The sequence below is a fragment of the Letharia lupina genome (assembly GCF_014066315.1).
Source record: "Letharia lupina isolate WasteWater1 chromosome Unknown contig_3, whole genome shotgun sequence".
NCBI classification, from domain to species: domain Eukaryota; kingdom Fungi; phylum Ascomycota; class Lecanoromycetes; order Lecanorales; family Parmeliaceae; genus Letharia; species Letharia lupina.
Window position 1 is genome coordinate 1,912,626 of NW_023502972.1, and position 18,617 is coordinate 1,931,242.

Genomic DNA, 18,617 nt, shown 5'->3' on the forward strand with positions numbered 1-18,617 from the left:
GCTGCATTGCAGACTGGCAAGGAGAAATTTGACTTCAAATGACAGCAATGGATATGAATTGAGTCCATGCTTGGTTTCGTTTGCTATCTACAACTTGACTCCTTTCAGTCATCCAAAGCCATCATTTTGTCGGTATCTTCTTGAGCTTCTTCGGGCTATGCATAAAGTTGTTCGCATAGGCTTTGGGAACAAATCTTCTCTCGTTAGGCTCCTGCACAAAGTATTCGTATCCTTGTTTCTGAGCAAAGTGAATGGCGTCTTCTCTCGATGCAAAATTTAGGTGTGTTCCCTGCAGATAGTCGGCAGAAGATTGCCATCCCATCAAAGGATTCTCCCACCGGTGTCCCTTCTGCAGTATGTCCCAATCCATACGCCAGTGATGACCGTGCCAGTCTCCAGATTGCGTAGCTGTCTTTGCGGGTCGGTATATACTATGGCAGTAGGAGTAAGCTTTGGCCCTTCATCGCCATAGTAGGAAGTAGCTAACCGGACTGTTCGCGCTTGCAAGTCTACTGGAGCTCCTGACAGGACTGCAGCAGGCGTAATATCTCCCGGTTCGCTACCGTTCATAACACGCTTTGGTATTGGGGAGAACTGTCTATGACAGACGGTAAGCATTGCTCTGTTTGGGAAACGCCGTTCGTGCTCACGAAGTTCCGTGGTCGATGGGAGCGTGGTAGTCTGGCTGATGGTCTACCATTGCCTCACCAGGATCCTGTTGTCTTATCATTGAGGAATCGCCCGATGTCGGAGATGGAGAAGTCGAGGCATCGGACTTTGGTGCTGGCTGTGCGGATCTATCTTGGTACTCGCCGCTGGATGTTTTGCTTGCCCATCTGATATGAGAAGGCGGCATCCGCTGGTGGGTTGCTATTCGAGCTTGAAACAGCCGACTAGCATACTGTGGCCGTAGCAAGGACATCTCGCCTGCGCTGACGTCCTCGGTGAGGCGAACACAATGGCTTGAAGGGTTGGTAGCCGTCATTTCCATTTGCGTTTTGCCCGTAGGGCTGAGACAGGCTTGGCGACAAACCTCTGCTCCGTTGTACTCCTCAACCAACGCAATCGATCTCATCAGATAAAACGTTCACAGACATTCTTCGGACTCAGCATTTATCGCTGAACTGAATCAAAGTATCCTGCCTCTAGGTCCACAATGAGCTTTATCGCCCGGCGTGGTCTCTCGACCTTGGTCCCACCAAAGGTACGCCTTTCTGTCATGTCCAATACGACGAACGGTTCCTGCTAATCGATGTTATAGATTGCATCGCCATCAGTGAGTCTCCAGCTTCTGTCTCCTGACTACTCGAACTGTCGGGTGGCTTGCTTCGCAGAATGAAGACCACAATGCGGCTTGAACGGACATCGCGTTTGATACCTCTTCTTCGACGGACAGTGTGACTGATAGCCTCCAATCAGGCAATTGGTGGAGCACAAGATGCAGCTCGTATGCAACGAGTCGTGAGCTTCTATGAAAAATTGCCTCGAGGTCCAGCTCCAGATGTCAATCCGAAGGGGTTGCTGGGCAGATATCAAGCTCGCTACTTCGGAAAGAATCCCTCTGCAGCTCGTAAGTCTTCGTCAGCCGCAGAGGCACACGACGGTACTTTCCTTTTTTCGCGGCTAACGTGGTGTTCTCCAGCCATCATCCACCTTATCGGCTTTCTTCTCGTTCTGGGCTATGGCAACAATTACTACTTCCATCTCCGTGTGTAGTCACAGCCATATACACCTTGAGAGTTTGAGGCTAATCTATGGCAACAGGGCATCACAAGAACAATGCGCATTAGAGCGTGAATTGGGTGGAGTTCCTTAGAAATGCATCGATGTACATAAGCTAGTCTCACACATTGCTGTACGTTGGCGCTCATCAGACTGCATGAGCCATAGAATCTGCGCATCTCCTGGAATTCAAACGCTGTGTCGTGTATCATGAGTCTGTGAAGCATGCTGCTTGTAGTACTTTTAGCATAGGCATCTTAAGAAATATTTTGTAACGTCTTTGCGCTAGCAGCCCTATCAAATTTGACATTGTGGGGATCTGTTCCTACTCACCGTCCTGAGGATCCACATCGCATACCCAAGCTTCCTCCGCGATTCCAGCATGCTATGATCAACGGCTCCGGTCCAGTCATGGAGCTTAAAGACCTCTCCACCAATTGGAAAAAGCTTCAACAAACTCTGAAAGCTGATACTATAAAGTCTCCAAAGCGGAAAGCCAGTGAAAGCGTCCTCCAGCCACATCGCATCGGCGTCAAATATCGCAAGATTGAAAGTGATTCGATCCCCTCACGAAACGAGAAAAGGGAGAAGTCGAAAGGAATGGGTTCTCGCTGGTCAAGTACGGAAGATGACAAGCCCTCCGCGTCGCTAGCCTTGTGGGCAGAAGACCATGATATCCCAGCCAAAGACCTCGCAGCAGCCTATGGAAGTTCGCTCAAGGGTACATTCATTCCGGACAAAAACAACAAAACGGAGGACACCATAAACGAGGGTCTATCGCCGGTCGCAGAAGCTGGGAAGTTCATCGCTATCGATTGTGAAATGGTTGGTGTTGGGCCCACTCCAGATACCGACTCAGCACTTGCGCGCGTCTCTATCGTGAACTACCATGGTCATCAGTTGTACGATTCCTTCGTCCAGCCTAGAGAAACTGTTACAGATTATCGCACGTTCGTATCCGGGATTACACCGCAATTACTACAGTCAGCGAGGACCTTTGAAGCTGTGCAAGCGGATGTTGCCAAGCTGCTTGATGGGAGGATACTTGTCGGGCACGCGATCAAGCATGACTTAGAGGCGCTGTTGCTCGGCCACTCTAAGAGAGACATAAGAGACACGAGCAGGCATCCAGCATTCAAGCAGCTGGCGGGCGGTAAAACTCCGGGCTTGAAGAAACTGGCGAGGGAGGTATTAGGAGTCGAGATTCAAGGCGGGGAACACTCGAGTATCGAGGATGCCAGAGCAACGATGCTGCTTTTTAGGAGGGAGAAGGAAGGATTTGAGAAGGAACATATTAAGAAGTTTGGACCGGACCATAAGAGACTGAACGGGTTGGCAGAGGATGGAGGTCAAAAAGGCAACCATAGCAAAACGAAGAAGAAGAAAAAGAAGACCAGGAAGTGAGAAGAGCCTATACACCCAGTCCAAGATCGGAACGGTGGGTATCTCCCTCGCAATCTGCCTAGTCTTCTGCTTTGGCACAACTTCCTACCAGCACGTGGACAGGAAGATTCGTATCCATTCATAGCAACTATGAGGGACCACTACAAACGATTGAACGCTCAAATCGCTCAACAACTCCGAGCTCGCTAAATGCAGACCCGGACTGCCACGCTTGAAGTGAAAGCTACAGGGGAATATTTTCCAACATTTCTGTGGCCCCTTCTCGCCCAACTGTGAGGACCACATCACCAAGGGTCTTAGTATTGAAGCCTGCCTCGCAATACGTGAAGTAGTACTGGATTAACGATTAGCATTCCGAATCCGCCTTTACACGTGTCTCGACTTACCTGCCATTTCCGCCTGAATAACTCTACATCCTTGTCCGTCATTCCCTCGTGCTCACCTAACAACGCTGGCCGGATTTCGCTGTCAAAATTCCTCTCGAACTTCTCTCTCCACAGTCTCAATGTCTTTGCATAGTGGCCTCCAATGTTCAGTATTGAATCGACGACCAATGCCCCATGCGAACCCTGTTCGATACTCCCAACCAGCTGACTGACGGTCGGCAGATGGCCTCCAGGGAAGATATATTTCCGAATGAAATCTTCGCCTTTCGAGTAACCTTCGTACCTTGTCTCGGGCATTGTGATGCACTGGAATACGGCGATTCCTCCCTGAGGTTTCAATAGTTGATTGACGCAATCAAAGTATGTAGCCAGAAACTCGCGGCCGACGGCTTCCAGCATTTCGATACTAACCAACTTATCGTACAAGCCTTCCCTCGGGGTGGGCAACGCTCGATAATCGCAAAGTAGTACCTCGATATTGTCCGTGTATCCTGCGGCGGCTATTCTTTCCTCGGCTAGCTCCTTTTGCTCTCGGCTGAGGGTCAGACTCGTAATTCTGCACCCTGTCTTCTTCACTGCGGCAATGGCAAAGCTTCCCCATCCAGTGCCGATCTCGAGGACATGGTCTGACGCTTTTATCTTCGCAGCATCAATGAAGTATTGAAGCTTGGTACCCTGTGCATCTTCGAGGCTCTCGCACTGGGCTTTCGCGTCGAATGTAGGGGACCAAATGGGACAGGAGTATGTCATATCGTCCGAGAGAAAGGCAGCGAACATGGCATTACTGATGTCATAGTGGGCCGAGACGTTTAACTGGGAGTTCGCCATCGTGTTCGTGCTGCGCGCAAGGCTGTTCACCGTTGAGGCAAGAGAAGATGTCAACGTTGTCGCATTGGAAAGTTGGGCCCGGTTGAGAATGAATATCTAATGCCATTAGTGAGTGGGGCTGTTCATCAAGCTCTACTCTCCTTACGCACCCGAAAGAAGGCAACCAGATCTGGACACGATATCTCGCCCAGCATGAAGCTCTCAGCGAATCCCTAACCGATCAAATTCTCAGCTCTCGCACCGTTCGCGAAGCCTGCTCACCGAGCCTGTCGCCCTCGCAAAGATCAGGTCACCCACCATGTCGGCAAACAACATTACTCGCACCCAAAAAGCTTCCTTAGAGACCCTCAATTCCGTGCGGGGAGATCCATCTTTTATGCAGGGCTGTCCACAAATTGTCACGGTGCCATCACTGTCTCTAACGACCAATTGGCCGACCTCAATTCGGCTGAGCAGTCCCAGGACCGTGCTGCGTGAAAGCTTGACAAAAGGGCCCCATGTGAAGGAGCCAAGGTAGCTGCGCAAGGAGTCGAAGGTGCGGGAGACGATGGCCATTGCCGGATGGACAAATGATGCAGAGGCTCCACTTTTGCCTTGGAAACCCGGGCGTCAAAGAGTGGAATTGTCTCTGTTTTAGATATGCGCACTCAGGCACAGTTGGAGTTGCTTATGGATACTTCAGCGTAAGGGTGTACTCGTACTCGCATTATCTCAACATTTTTTCTTCATTCAGGTACCAAATGTGAAATCACCACTCGCAATGTTTCTGTTGACAGGGATCAGCACCAAAAAAATGCACTATCGCACGGTGGGGTCCAGTCCCGCCGTCGGCAATCGGACCCTTTCCTCGTAATCGTGTTGGCAAATCTGCACACTGCAGGAACCTCTTCCGCCGGCTTTCATCACATCTTTTTACAAATTCCGCAATCCTTCCGGCATGGATGATCTGATAGATAGATAGATAGATAGATAGATCGATCGCACCAGGCCAGTCAGGCAGTCTCGCAACTCAAGCCGTACTGCACTCATTGCCTCCTGACTTGGGTGACAGTGCAATGACATCTTGATGTGAGGTTTAGATAATATAATGCCTGGACCTGAGCTGCGGACCCATCTCCGCTCAGCCCTAGAGCCGCATCCTGTGCCTGACGATCAACGGGCTCATGTGATGTGATCAGGGCCGATGCCATACACGGGCAGTACAAGCTGAATAACAACAACGTACGTTTGCTGCCGGACATGGCAGATTGGTTGCAGGCTTAGGAGTATGGATTCGGGAAGAGGAATGCATCCCACTAAAGATAGAGTAACAGTGGGCAATTCAATTATCATTAATTTACTATGTTGTGTATGTTGAAACAGAAATCCATGCTTTTTCCATGCTCTTCATCTCTTTCATTCGGTCTCAGCTGATCTCGTTCATTCGAACTCAGCTGAGGTTGACCTTGGTGCCGTTGCCAGGTAATTTCGCCCTGAAAAGCACATATGGCTTGATTCTCCTGTCAGTGCCCGGATAGAACATAGTTGTCCTCCATAACTGATTCTCGGTAAAGTAGATGTAGCCATCCGATGCCACCGAAAGGGTATCCGTCCACCTGCACATTTCGGGAGTCAGTATGACTATTGTGAAGCAGAAAATTCAGGTTGCAAAACAGAATTGAGAAGCATTATGAGCATACGTTCCCAATGCCTGTCTTGGGACTCAATCATGGTATACATTGTGGTGGGGAGGGGTGGGGGAAATTGCTCCGAGAAGTGCACTTACGACATTCTTGGGTCTCGTGCAAAAACGTTCACAGTTCCATTAGCCGGATTGAAGAAAATAATAGAGTTGTCTTCCTGGTTCCCGCCGTAGATGAATCCATTGGTATCGGTTTCGAGGCCGTCCGATATGCCTTTCTGCCCGTGCGAGACGACTGCTTGTGTAGCCATCAACTCGCTGGTGAGGCTGTCGTCGAGCAAACGAGCCGTAGGAACGGAGTAAAGATAGCGACTGCCCACTGCGGAAAAGTAGAGTGTGGCTCCATCAGCACTCAGGGCGATTCCGTCTGCGCCGAAGGTGCTCTGACTGATGGGCATGGTAGGTCCGTTGGGAAGTGAGTACACAGTATTGCCCCAGATTACCGGAAGAAACCCCGTTTCAGGGTGTACGTAACTTGTTCCATCCAGGTGCCTCCATGACTTGCCAGTGCCAAGATCAACGACGATGATACCGTTACGGCCTTCTTGACTTGAATCAGTGATGTAGCCCACGCCGTGTCCCGACGCAGTAACATTGGGGCGTAAATCGAAGCGAATATCGTTGATATAGCTGTCGGGGTATACGACGTTCGGTGGAAATACGATGGTCTTGAACATGGTATTGTTGGAGAGGTTGACGCCAATGAGTTTCGGCCCACCAACACTGGCATAGACATTTGTTCCATTTGGCATCGCTGCACGGCCAGTATCCAGGATCCAGAGGCGGTCCAGCGGATCAATGACCACACTTTGGACGCCGATTAGGTAGTTTTCATAGTTGGCGCCTGTGGCTGGATTGGTGGTGTAGTTGATTGCGCCCTGGATTGAGATTTTGGAATCAGTATTGCCATTTGAGATGTGATATCGGGTCTTGCAACATATTTAACGGTTTAAGACCCGCGAGGTATGTCTCAAGGCTCAAGATTTAGTCCAAAAAAAGAATGGTGGACTCGGATGATACGCACACCTGGAGGCGAATTGATGGCTACCGAAGGATATGGCGTCTCGGTATTATTACCAGTCAATTCAGCTACAGTATAAGCGATGTTGTTGGGATCGAGGGAGCGAGCGTAGTTGGAAAACATGCGACCCGTCGAAGAGACAGCGATCCCTATGCGACGATTAGAGGAGAATATATGGACAGAGCGTAGAAAGATTGGGAACCTTGTGGGTACTCATTGCTGTATAGATGGACGACCTCAATCGACACGCCACCCGTTCCAGGATCTTGGGAAATCTGCTGAGAAAGAACGGATGCAGTGATGGCAGCAATGACAGCTATCGAGTTGCTCTTCTTGAAGTACATGATGTAAATTTGTATCGCCAATACTTTATGTGAATGGCCGAGGGAAGGATATGGTTACTGTATCATCATAATAGCAGACAAGCAGATGATTTGTAGTCAAATGCATCCTAGCTTTAATGAACGTCATCGCTGCAAGATGGGGAAACGCGTCAATGCCCATGGCCAAAAGAGGAGGAGTTACTTTAGATGAGAGGAGTGGAGAAAGATGAGGAGAAAGATGTTGACGTAGGTATTTTCTTTCCTGCTCATAATCCATCAAACTCTAAAGTATGGAACCTCGGAACTTTCTCCGCAATCCGCATCCCGCATCCGCCAAGGTTCCCTTATGTAAAGTACGGTACCTTACCTCCTTACAGTACCGGCTTCGGGTAAGGTACCGTAGATGTGCCCTAAAACTCTTTCACTTCGTTGTCACGTCGCGTTAGTGCACTCCCAACCCTGTGCTCACGCGTCAACTCGAATCCACTTGAGAGCAATCAAAAACAAAACTGAGTGGTCATCCTCAAAGAGTGTCCTCTAGTCATCTTCTTCCACTTTCAGCGGAACCATGCTCAAATTCTCCAAACCCGAGACTCGTGTTCAGAAGCAGTGTGAGCCTAATGTCCTCCCGTGTCGCATCCATCATGACGGGCCGGTCGACGCTTCGCCGAGGTACTGGGCTCCAAAGACAGCTCAAGGTCAGTATTCCCTTGCATTGCTGTTGCATTCAACTCAGAGACCAATCTGAGGCTCGTTTGTCACAGATGGACAGCCAGAGGCATACTTCCGCGGGAGGAGGCTGAGAGGACAGGAGATTGATGTTCCCCAAGGGTACAGAGGCGTTATTGTCAAGGAAGCTGGGAAGGAGAGGACCTCTCTCCAAAACACTGACGTGGGCAATTTGGAGAGAGAAGAAGGGGAGCAGGAGCAGGAAGAAGTCACAGTGTTGAACGAGGTCGGCTCATTCGACAAGGTGGTTATTTGGAGTCACGAGACCAGGCTCGACGAGGATGATGCCTTCGTGAAGGGTTTGGGTGAATGGATTGGTTTCGCTGAAGCTGTCAGTCACGTGTTTCCGGCATGCGCGCAGAGATCCATGTACAACCGTTGCTGACATGACCTATCGAGTAGATAAATGCCCCAGGAGACGAAAACACTTCGTAAAGATGGGCAAAGAGAGCTGTCGATTTTCCAAGGCGATTTTAAGGGAGTAAAATGGTATGGCCTTGTATTTGGTAGTAATCGGATATGCCAAAGTGACCGACAACCTCGAGAGGACCATGGACTATCCGTTCGTTGGAGACAGAAGCAGGCGTGGATCAAAGAGGCGTCACAAGGCGTCTGCTCTTGGATTGGTCGAAGGGTCGTCCCACCAAAGGGAAACGACCGCCTACTTTAGGTTAGTCCAGCAACCGGTATGCTCTCTTGAGTAATAGAGGTCGCCTTCCTCATCTTTCGGGCCAGAGCACCGTGTTAGCAGATAGATCAAGTAATCCGAGTGGCTTTGGTAGTGAGACCAACCAATGATGCAAGCATTCAAAATCTATCATCGACACCCAGCCGCAGTTCCTCCATTACCATCCATTGTGATATAGACGACCATACCAGACGCTCGTGACCCACGGTCGCAAAACAACAAACCGCCTTCAGATCCTGCCCTCGACCTTGGTCTCCTAGTAGCGATATCTCGTCGAATAGTCTGTTCAACAAAACAGTCAGCTTGTCATGTTCCATACTCCGCTGCCTACTCTGAAGAAGAGAGCAATCAGGAAACTAGGTAAGGTGGACGTACCTTTTGGACTGACGACCAGACCTCTCCCTTTCTTGGCTCCTCGGTAAATCGTCTCAATGATATCAATCAATTCTTGCTTATCCTCCAGCACCCAGTTCAGCTTGTTGTTGTTTCCTGTCCCAAAATCGCACATCTATACGGATTCAGTAAATAGTAGATTTTTTAGGAAACTAGAAGCTTACCATGTGCTTGTTGCGGAAGAAGAACATGAGTGTCACTGGATCGTAGAGCTCGTACATCTGCTTGAAGTCTGGAACTTGATCTAGATCGCAGACATAGAGCACTGCGAAGTTCTTGACACGGTCGGCGATCCCTACGCAGCGTGAGCAAAGGAGTGTACAAAAGGAGGGAGAGGAGTCATATACTGTAGAGTACTTCATCCTGGCGCATACAGTCGGCGTCCCAATCGCGTCCGAAGCGTATAACCACCAGACGTTCTTCTTCCGACAAGATAGCTTGGTCAACATGCCTATGGACGGTCAGTCTTTTCCACGGACGGGGATGGCAAGATTATTTACCAGCCTGTGACCAGGTGGGGTAGGACAACGGAGCCCATGCTTTGCGACTCGGGAGAATTGAAACGAGAGTAGACTGGACCGCCTAATGTGCGTGATCAAGCAGAGGATGGGTACGTTGATGCGGTGTAGAGATGCAAGTGTGTAAGTCGATAGACCGTAGCGCCAAGATATGCATGAGGGACACCCTTCTACAGTACGGGTACTTTAGTAAGCTCGCTTCTTGCACAAATCATGTCTCTCTCTGCTTGCCTTGGCATACCCCGTAGGGCTACTAGAGCTGTTTTGACGAGTTTCGAGTGACTGGGGGGTGGTGGGGGTACTCATAGGCCTTGTCTCGCCAAGTCCGCCTCCCCGCAGGACAAGTGAAGAATCAATCTGCAACACCACAACCTATCCATCATGGCGCCCACAGCTATTACTCCTGATTTTTCAAAGTATCCAGATCTCAAGATTGTACCGCCATCTGCTCCAGACCAGGACCCGGACAGCCTCCCGTCAGAGTTTGAAGAACCTAACCCAATCGCCCCCCTCCGCGCCGCCCTTGTCTCTGAAGCTACACCTCTTGCTGTTCGATTCCGAGCTCTTTTTTCCCTGAAGCATCACGCTTCCAAGCATCCTCCGACCCTCTACACTCTTCCCGCCATCCATGCTATTGCCGCCGCTTTGCCATCGCCCTCCGCTTTGCTAAAGCATGAACTTGCCTACTGCCTGGGGCAAACTGGCAATCTAGCTGCCGTACCGTTTCTAAGGACGGTCTTGGAGGACAGATTGGAGGATGCCATGTGTAGGCATGAGGCAGCTGAGGCTCTTGGGGCATTAGGGGATTGGGAGTCGCTGGGCCTGTTGAGGGGTTTGAGAGATGAGGCAGGAGAGGCTGAAGTCGTAAGAGAAACTTGTGAGATTGCGGTGGGAAGGATTGAGTGGGATCACAGTGCCAAGAGAAAATCAGAGCGATTACGAACCAGGTGGGTCCTCTATCTAACATGGCCGGTGTTGCCGAATGTTGACGATTCTGGAATAGCGATTTCACATCTATAGATCCTGCGCCACCGCTCGCCCAAGGGACCAGCCAACATACAATCGAAGAGCTTCAGAGACAGCTTCTGGATACGAGCTTCCCACTCTTTGGCCGCTACAGGGCGATGTTCGCCCTCCGCGACCTTTCATCCCCACCTGATCTTTCCACGGCCGTCCCAGCCGTGAAAGCTCTAGCATCAGGATTCTCTGATCCCTCAGCGCTCTTTCGGCACGAGATTGCTTTTGTTTTTGGTCAACTCTCCCATCCGGCATCAGTACCAAGTCTTGTAGCCACCTTGAGCAACAGCAAGGAAGAGAGTATGGTGCGGCACGAGGCTGCTGAGGCGCTTGGAAGCCTCGGAGACGAGGAAGGCGTCGAGGATATCCTGCGGGGATTTCTGAATGATCCAGAACAGGTTGTAAGAGAGAGTGTTGTTGTCGCACTAGATATGGCAGAGTTCGAGAAGAATGGTGAGAGGGAGTATGCTGTTCTCCCAGAAGAGCTATGATTTTCGCCGTTGGCAAAGGTCATATGATAGATACCCAAGAGGACGATTAAGTCAGTTGTTTATGCTGAATCTATGGCCTGTATTAGCATGCCTGAAACGAAGCCATTAGCACAAAAACGGCCTACCTGTGACCGCAATCGCAACTGTAGAACACTGTTGTACCCTCATCGGCGCTTCTTAGCTGTTGGGTGTAGTATCTCATTTCTTTACTGCCACAATTTGGACATGTCTGCCGAATCACAGCATCTTTTTGGACGTCATCCTCCGTCAGAGTCTGTACTGCAGAAAGCTTTGAGCGGAGGGCGGAAGGGAAAGATGTGGGCTTTGATCTGGTTGTGATGGCACTAGATGATATGTCTATGAGCCCGCATCAGAACCTGCATCAGCGCCTCTGTAAGCCAAGGTGAAAAAACTGCAGGCGCTATACCTCTGTTCTCCGTTCCACACACGTCACATCTCAAGATTGCCTTTTCGTCCCCAGAAGACCCATCCAGCAGGTTACCGCAATCGGTGCAGAACACGAGCGATCCGATTGCCGCCATAGCTATAGTGTAAAGACTTTCCGCAGCTTCAGTATTTCTAGAACTTGCCGTCTCCGGCCGGCGTGACGATGGGAATCCTCAAGGGAAAATATTCAGGGGCCGAGAACAAAATCTGGAGCCATGTTGCCAAGCATATTTTCCCGCCCGGCTAGGGCTGTGAATGTAGATCCGAGGATCCAAAGGAACTTTGTCGTGAAGCCGAATTGTGACAGCAACCTCACCAATCACTGTCACGCTCACCAACCAATATGAGCCTGGTTTTTTCATGGCCAACTTGACTATCTTGACCACCTAGCTTCTGTAACACACATGGATAGTATTATCTTTTTCCATGACCAAGAACAATGGCCTCGCCAAACCACAAAGCAGGTCTGGCAGTCGTGGTCCCTACTTCTGACAATCGAAGCCCGACTCAAAGGAAATCCAAACAGTATGCGTTGAACGTGCCCCGAAATGGCGTGTCACAATTCAACGGAAATACTCCTCCCCGACCAATGAACGTCAGCATTACTCCTCGACAGCCAAATGCTGTACCTCCTGTCAGACAACCAAATGGAGCTTCTTTTCGGTTGCAATCAACCGGAGTGGCACCCTTTCAGCCATTCAACGGAATGCCTCCCACTCGGCCAAGGCTTTTGAACGTTGATGAAGCTTTGCAGTTCTCTCCCTTCTCTTCTATCGTTCCATTTGGTCCTGGTCAGTGTTACTAGAGTTCCTAAACAGCAGCGTCTGACTCCTCCAGATATTATACCAACACCAAACGCCAACCTTCCTGGCTCTCAACCAATCTTTTCTACCTCAAACGAGCATCGCATATCCCGTCAGCCACTTGATTATTTGGGTGAAGAGCTTTTTAGAAGTCAGGGACAGTCTAGCATTGTTCAGCGTTCGAAACATGACCTCATGGCTTACCTCAATCCGAATGTCATTACTGACTTGTGAGGTTGCCCACACACTCACACGTGATGCGGACTTATAATTGAAAATAGTAAATTCAAAGTTCCTGCGGGACTCCATGGCAACCAGGAGCGCCCTCAAGCTACGTCCAATGGTAACGGCCATAAGCAGGCTTCAAGTAGTTTGGGTCCATTTGCAGATTTGTTACTCCATGCAACAGACCTTGCTCATCGTTGTGAGTATACACACAACAAGCAAGAAGGATGATTATCTTTGCTGATGATACTTTGATTCAGACCCAACTCCAACAAGCCCGGAAGATACTTCTCCTGCACCAAAGACAAGCCCTCAGCCTCCGCATTCATCTGCCTCGCTTAACGCCAAAACAGTAGCAGATCGTCAGCAGCCTCACCGACCGCACTCAGTCTCAAAGCGAAAGCTTCAGACACTGCAACAGCAGTCGCCAATCACGCCTACAAGCGAAAGGTTTACCAGTAACGAGGCGGCCTTCTCAAAGAATGCTCAAATTTCCGCTAACGGCGTATACGGACCTATATCAGCGAAGCCACCGCAATTTCCTTTGGTCGTAATCCCTCCCTCGTCAGTCGAGTCTCGGAAAAGCGACTTTGTCACCTATGAAGAGCCTACAGGAAGAGACAATAACGAAGTTTCTCGAAAACGCAAACGTGATGCCGAGGCTCAAACAATTGATACACTATCGCAGACAAAGGATCAGAGAGCGGCATCGGACGAGACGCTCCGTCAATTGAAAGGAGTGATTCAGGATATTTTCGAGGCTGATGACCAATCGCAACTCGACGGTCCGGGAGTTACCCATTCCGTGCACGCTCAATACTTCGTCCCAGTTTATCGCGAAGAGCAAGAATTAAATACCTTGGCCCCAGCTGTCCACGTTAAATTAGAGTCAAGTTTGCACAAGGCGACTACCGCCGGCAGGTTAGTCGAAATACCCGCGGACCATTTGCAGCGCCTGCAAGGACTATGTGAGGGCGCGTTGACTGCTGCTAAGTCATCAGATCTACCCATTGATCTCGAATGGAACGCAGACGACTTCGCCGCTTGGGTCTCAAAGCTTGATACAGTGGACCTGGGTCTTCGCTCTGCTCGGACGATCCTAAGGATGATGACAGGCGGACGTGAGGAAAAGCAAATCTATTCAGAAGAGCTGCTGCAAAACGTGATAGATGTGGTCAAAAAGACCCTGGACCACTGCATCATCCCTGTTGTCGAAGCCCGAAGCTCTAGTCCCAGTACGGCCTTTTTCGAGGCAGCTTCCTCACATAAAAAGATCATCTCGCAGTTGTTGTTCGATGTTAGTAGGGTCATGGCTTTGTTAGCCAAGCTGTTGTCCAGGGTGGAAATCGCAGAGATCATCATCACTGGCATAGAATTCTTTGCCTTTCCCCTACTCTTTGCGGAAAATGCGCATAGCGAGAAAGAGTCTATTCTCGGCATCCAGAAGTTTGAGAGCCTTCGCCATACGGCAATGGACATGATCGCCACGATTTTTTCAAGATACCCAGGGCAGCGTCTATTCCTCTTTGATGAGATTCTGTCTTCCTTGCAGAAGCTTCCCGTAACTCGACAGCACGCACGCCATTTCAAGCTGGCAGATGGGCCGAGTATTCAGCTCGTCTCCGCGCTGATTATGCGACTAATACAGACAAGTGCGACGCGTTTGGGAAGAGTCATCGAGAAGGCCCCAAAGCGTAGATTGCTTTCATCTGAAGTCGAGCAAGGAAGCGGATTTGAGTCGTCTCAAGAGGAGCATTCAAAAGCCGCGGACAACGTAGAGGAGAGTGTGGAGTCGGGTACATCTGAAAATGACGAACACTCAAGCCATAATTTCGCCATCCAGAGGCTGGGGAAGGAGGCTACCTCACGTTTGGACAATGCCGCTAAGAGCGCACAGTACGTGATTAAGTACCTCGTGCAACGTGCGATGACGGCTTCCAAGACGGGAGATCAGCCGCATCGGCAGCTCCTGGAATTGTTTCTCGAGGACTTCATCACGGTCCTCGGCCTCCCGGAATGGCCAGCAGCGGAACTTCTTTTGCAGATCTTGTTCGCCAACTGCCGAAATATTGCAGAAAATCAAAAATCTCTGGCCCCTGCAAAGAACATGGCTTTGGAACTCCTAGGACAGATGGGCTCAGCCATATCCGAATTGGTGTCGGATACTCGCCATGCTGCAAGGGGCTTGGAGGGCCATGAGTCCCAATACAGCGGGTACCTTCGTCAGATGTTGGACGATTACATGGATGGATCGCTGGAGACCAGTGAGGTTGTGATATGGGACGGACCTTATCATGCAGTTGCGGAGTATCTTCAAAACAAGGACTCCGATGATCCACAGATTGTTAGCGCCCAGGCTTACTATTTGGCACGATGGGCGAAGGTTGTTTCGTCAGGAGCAGTGAAGGTAGATTTCAAGAGCGAAGCACTGGCTTCAAAGATGCGTGAAATGCTACTTGGAGCAGGCTGGCCTGTATCTGGGTACGTGCTTTCTCTTCTTTGTGGAGACTGCTATTGCTAACGTGTTTACTAGAGACCTGGATGGTTTGACGAGTATCCAAATTCGTATCGCCTACGCGCTAACTGTACTAAGCATGGACTTTTGCCGTCAATTTGATTACATCCTCAAGATTTTGCTTGATTCGGTCACCAGCGAGCAGATCACAGTGCGTACTAGGAGCCTAAAAAGTGTTACCCAGATGCTGGAAAAAGATCCATCACTACTCGATCGCGCGAGGAGTGTCAAGACACTTATAACGAACTGCGCAACTGACGCTTCTCCCATGGTCCGCGACTCGGCTTTGACACTAATCGGCAAATGCATTATCCTAAGGCCCGCACTTGAACAGGATTTCCTCAGACACGTGCTAAAGCTGAGCGACGATCCAGCGACGGGAGTGCGGAAACGCTCGATGAAATTGCTGAAGGACATATATCTCCGAAACACCGAAAAGAACGTCAAGACAGTTATTGGCGACAGTCTACTGCAGCGGGTCAAGGACTCCGACACTGGGGTCTCAGATCTCGCACGCCAGACATTCGAGGAGATCTGGTTCTTGCCATACAATTCTTTTCCAGATCTCGCAGATGCGTCGGTCCCGAACAAGCTTGCTCTCCGGGCTCAGGTGGGCCTCATCATCAGTACGGTACAACGAGGGGAAAGGGTGTCCTCTGTATTGGTCCATCTGCTGCAAGATATCCTGTCCAATAAATCCAAAAGCGTTGCGGCAAGTTTCAGAGTCTGCAAATCGCTTGTTGCTACTGCTTTCGAAATTATGATCGATCATACTCAGGAAGCGGAGGGCCTGGAGCAGCGCCACATTCTTCAAACCTTGACAGTTTTTGCCAGAGCCAATGCGCGGCTGTTTACCCCCGATCAATTGCACAACCTGCAACCCTATATTACGAATCTTTCAGGCAAAGACGATCTCGACTTGTTTAGGTCGATCGTCATCATTTTCCGCTGTGTATTGCCGGTGCTGTCTACTATTCAGCAGACCCTGCTCCAGAGTATCCAAAAGGCGCTGCTTCAAAGCGTATCGCGACTTGGTAAGGGAGAGTTGAACGAAGTAGCTGAATGTCTATGGACTATCAATGGCACGCTGCAAAACCCCGAGATACTGATCAAAATGATTGCAACTGTACTGACGCATTTACGGCGTCTGGAGAGAGGGGCTATCAAGTTTGCCGATCCTGAGCAAAAGGAAAATCTAGGACGCGTCAGGAAATACATACGGATCGCCGGATGTTTCGGTAAACACTGCGACTTCGAAAGTCACGATAAGGCTTTTCAGAGTAGCTTAGATTGGTGGAAAGGTGGATCAGTAGCTGGACTGATTGTTCAGTCTGTCAATCCATTCACGAGCTTCAATCAACCGCTCCCACTCAGAGCCGAGGCATTCGACAGTATCGGTCTCGTCTGCCAATCGTGGCCATATCAATTCGCCCAAGAGCACATCAGTAACGCGTTTCAGGATGTTCTTCGAAAGGGCGAACCAGAGCTGCAGATCATTGTACTTTCAAGTTTTCGAGATTTCTTTGCCAGAATAGACCGTCAAGCCGAAGGCAAAGGTGAAGAAGCCTTGGCCGGACCCGAGCTTCCTGCTGGAGGGAAGCTGGGAAGATCCATGACCGCAAATGATGGCGATGGCGCTTCGGCCTTGATCGCCCAGCGCTTCCTAAAGGACATCTTGAACATAGCGTTGGCCAGCCAAGAAAACTCTGCACTGACCGCAACTGAAGTCATCGCTAGTATCAATCGGCAAGGTTTAGTACACCCCAAAGAATCGGGTCCTGCCTTAGTTGCCTTAGAAACTTCAACTAACCCAGCCATTGCCGATGTGGCTTTCCAAGAACACCGCCTCTTGCATCAACAACATGAGAGTATGTTCGAGCGAGAGTATATGAGAGCTATCCAGGAAGCCTTCAGATACCAAAAGGACATTGTAAGAGATCCTCTTGGATACACGACACAGCCATATGCTTCTAAGTTATGTGGTATGTTCGATATCATAAAGACGAGCAAAGGCAAGTACCAGAAGAAGTTTCTTTCGAATCTATGCTCTAAAATCGACTTCGACGTCTTGAAGACCGATCTCTCAGATGTCCTGCAATTCTCCCGATTCCTGACAGAGAATCTCGCCTTTTTCGATTACGGCCGGCTAGACGAGCTACTTCATACGATATCTTGTATGGAGAAAGTCGTCGCGGATACTGGATCAGGCGTCGCTCATAGTATCAGCACCGAGATCTTCCACATCACCGTGGAGTCGATGCCCGACGCGGCCCCAGGAAATGCGCCTCAGAATCAAGACCCAAATGATGGGACTGGCGTGACCGTTGATCCTTCAAGGCTACGTCAACTGAGTATCGCCTCGGTCATTCTGTCTTCACTCTGGGAAGCGAGAACCTATCTGCGCCGTCTCTACGGTCTCAGCGCAAGCCAGCAGAAGCGGGAGAGCAAGAAGAGTGCAGCGAAAGATCTCAGCAAAGCCCCAAGTCGCATACAAGGCCTAACGGGCGACAAAGTGGTGGCAGCAATAGCCGAAAAGGTTTCCTCGCTAGGTAGCGAAGAATCAATGATGCACCAATGCAAGGAATTTGTTGAGTTGCTCTCGGTCGACAATGAGATCAAGGTTGCCGCCGAAGGAGAGGAAGACTTGGAACGTCCGGAGACGCCTAGTGGGGATGAGGAGCGTGACACACCAATGAGTGGTGGATCAAGGACATTGAAGAGGAAGGTCTCTGTATCCATTGCCGGGACACCGATGAAGAAGAAAAGAGGAAGACCATCGCTCAAGAGGAAGAAGAGCGGCAAGAGCGTTGATTCCGAAGAGGATTGGGATTAACGGCCTATGGATCACCCATTTTGGTAGAAAAGCTGAGGGCTTGTTGTGGTTTGCTTGTGCTGATCATCCATGTCTCTAGAGGATCTTACCAACAATCGTGGCTCTATTTGCGTTGCAATATCTGGCTGCATGAGGAAGCAGGCATTTGACGTTTTGAAGTGGAAGATACCCATTATGCGCAGCTAGGCATCTTTGCATTGACATCTGCGTAGCAAAATAACTAGTAAACATCTACTCTCAGCTTCAGTGTCATCATGTGTCTCAATGTCGGGTAGAGCTCGTTAGTTGGTTGGCAACTGATCGACCGAAGTCACGACCGAACTTTTAGAGAGGCAATGCTACACAGGAATTCTTAGCGCAGTGGTTGTCCTGACTGTTTACGCTTATTGCTGTCCAGCTGTCCTTGACTGAGTCAGTTCTAGAAATTGACACAAACGTAGTCACTGACCCAGTACTACACTACAAACCGATCAAAAGGAAGAAGGAAAGAAAGCATCCAGAAAGAGGTGTCAATGAAGGAACTCAATCACCAAAGCAGCAAGTAATAGAAGTTTCAGCCTGAAAGGGGGTGTACTCTGTAACTATCAAAGCCT

At 49.9% G+C, this 18,617-nt stretch overlaps 9 protein-coding genes across 9 annotated transcripts; 5 read left to right on the plus strand and 4 right to left on the minus strand.

Moving 5' to 3' along the window:
- Positions 1 to 121: 121 nt before the first annotated feature.
- Positions 122 to 985, minus strand: HO133_007436 (uncharacterized protein; the record flags this gene model as incomplete). Its single annotated transcript, XM_037298327.1, has 3 exons — positions 122 to 431; positions 488 to 598; positions 651 to 985. The coding sequence occupies 3 exons, from the start codon at positions 983 to 985 to the stop codon at positions 122 to 124; spliced, it is 756 nt and encodes a 251-aa protein (XP_037156962.1).
- A 171-nt stretch (positions 986 to 1,156) lies between these two features.
- Positions 1,157 to 1,790, plus strand: HO133_007437 (uncharacterized protein; the record flags this gene model as incomplete). Its single annotated transcript, XM_037298328.1, has 5 exons — positions 1,157 to 1,204; positions 1,262 to 1,276; positions 1,420 to 1,570; positions 1,643 to 1,708; positions 1,765 to 1,790. The coding sequence occupies 5 exons, from the start codon at positions 1,157 to 1,159 to the stop codon at positions 1,788 to 1,790; spliced, it is 306 nt and encodes a 101-aa protein (XP_037156963.1).
- Positions 1,791 to 2,109: 319 nt separating this feature from the next.
- Positions 2,110 to 3,126, plus strand: HO133_007438 (uncharacterized protein; the record flags this gene model as incomplete). The annotated part of the gene is made up of 1 exon (XM_037298329.1): positions 2,110 to 3,126. One exon carries the CDS (start codon positions 2,110 to 2,112, stop codon positions 3,124 to 3,126), a length of 1,017 nt encoding a protein of 338 aa, XP_037156964.1.
- Positions 3,127 to 3,349: 223 nt separating this feature from the next.
- On the minus strand, positions 3,350 to 4,895 carry HO133_007439 (uncharacterized protein; the record flags this gene model as incomplete). Its single annotated transcript, XM_037298330.1, has 4 exons — positions 3,350 to 3,460; positions 3,513 to 4,436; positions 4,490 to 4,552; positions 4,638 to 4,895. The coding sequence occupies 4 exons, from the start codon at positions 4,893 to 4,895 to the stop codon at positions 3,350 to 3,352; spliced, it is 1,356 nt and encodes a 451-aa protein (XP_037156965.1).
- An 874-nt stretch (positions 4,896 to 5,769) lies between these two features.
- Positions 5,770 to 7,386, minus strand: HO133_007440 (uncharacterized protein; the record flags this gene model as incomplete). Its single annotated transcript, XM_037298331.1, has 4 exons — positions 5,770 to 5,935; positions 6,106 to 6,899; positions 7,046 to 7,191; positions 7,245 to 7,386. The coding sequence occupies 4 exons, from the start codon at positions 7,384 to 7,386 to the stop codon at positions 5,770 to 5,772; spliced, it is 1,248 nt and encodes a 415-aa protein (XP_037156966.1).
- Positions 7,387 to 7,933: 547 nt separating this feature from the next.
- HO133_007441 (uncharacterized protein) lies at positions 7,934 to 8,529 on the plus strand (the record flags this gene model as incomplete). Its single annotated transcript, XM_037298332.1, has 3 exons — positions 7,934 to 8,063; positions 8,130 to 8,425; positions 8,497 to 8,529. The coding sequence occupies 3 exons, from the start codon at positions 7,934 to 7,936 to the stop codon at positions 8,527 to 8,529; spliced, it is 459 nt and encodes a 152-aa protein (XP_037156967.1).
- Positions 8,530 to 9,038: 509 nt separating this feature from the next.
- Positions 9,039 to 9,713, minus strand: HO133_007442 (uncharacterized protein; the record flags this gene model as incomplete). The annotated part of the gene is made up of 5 exons (XM_037298333.1): positions 9,039 to 9,064; positions 9,158 to 9,290; positions 9,340 to 9,470; positions 9,523 to 9,626; positions 9,676 to 9,713. The coding sequence occupies 5 exons, from the start codon at positions 9,711 to 9,713 to the stop codon at positions 9,039 to 9,041; spliced, it is 432 nt and encodes a 143-aa protein (XP_037156968.1).
- Positions 9,714 to 10,074: 361 nt separating this feature from the next.
- Positions 10,075 to 11,201, plus strand: HO133_007443 (uncharacterized protein; the record flags this gene model as incomplete). Its single annotated transcript, XM_037298334.1, has 2 exons — positions 10,075 to 10,640; positions 10,697 to 11,201. 2 exons carry the CDS (start codon positions 10,075 to 10,077, stop codon positions 11,199 to 11,201), a joined length of 1,071 nt encoding a protein of 356 aa, XP_037156969.1.
- Positions 11,202 to 12,087: 886 nt separating this feature from the next.
- On the plus strand, positions 12,088 to 18,024 carry HO133_007444 (uncharacterized protein; the record flags this gene model as incomplete). The annotated part of the gene is made up of 5 exons (XM_037298335.1): positions 12,088 to 12,439; positions 12,486 to 12,681; positions 12,733 to 12,875; positions 12,937 to 15,157; positions 15,210 to 18,024. 5 exons carry the CDS (start codon positions 12,088 to 12,090, stop codon positions 18,022 to 18,024), a joined length of 5,727 nt encoding a protein of 1,908 aa, XP_037156970.1.
- Between the last annotated feature and the right edge of the window lie 593 nt (positions 18,025 to 18,617).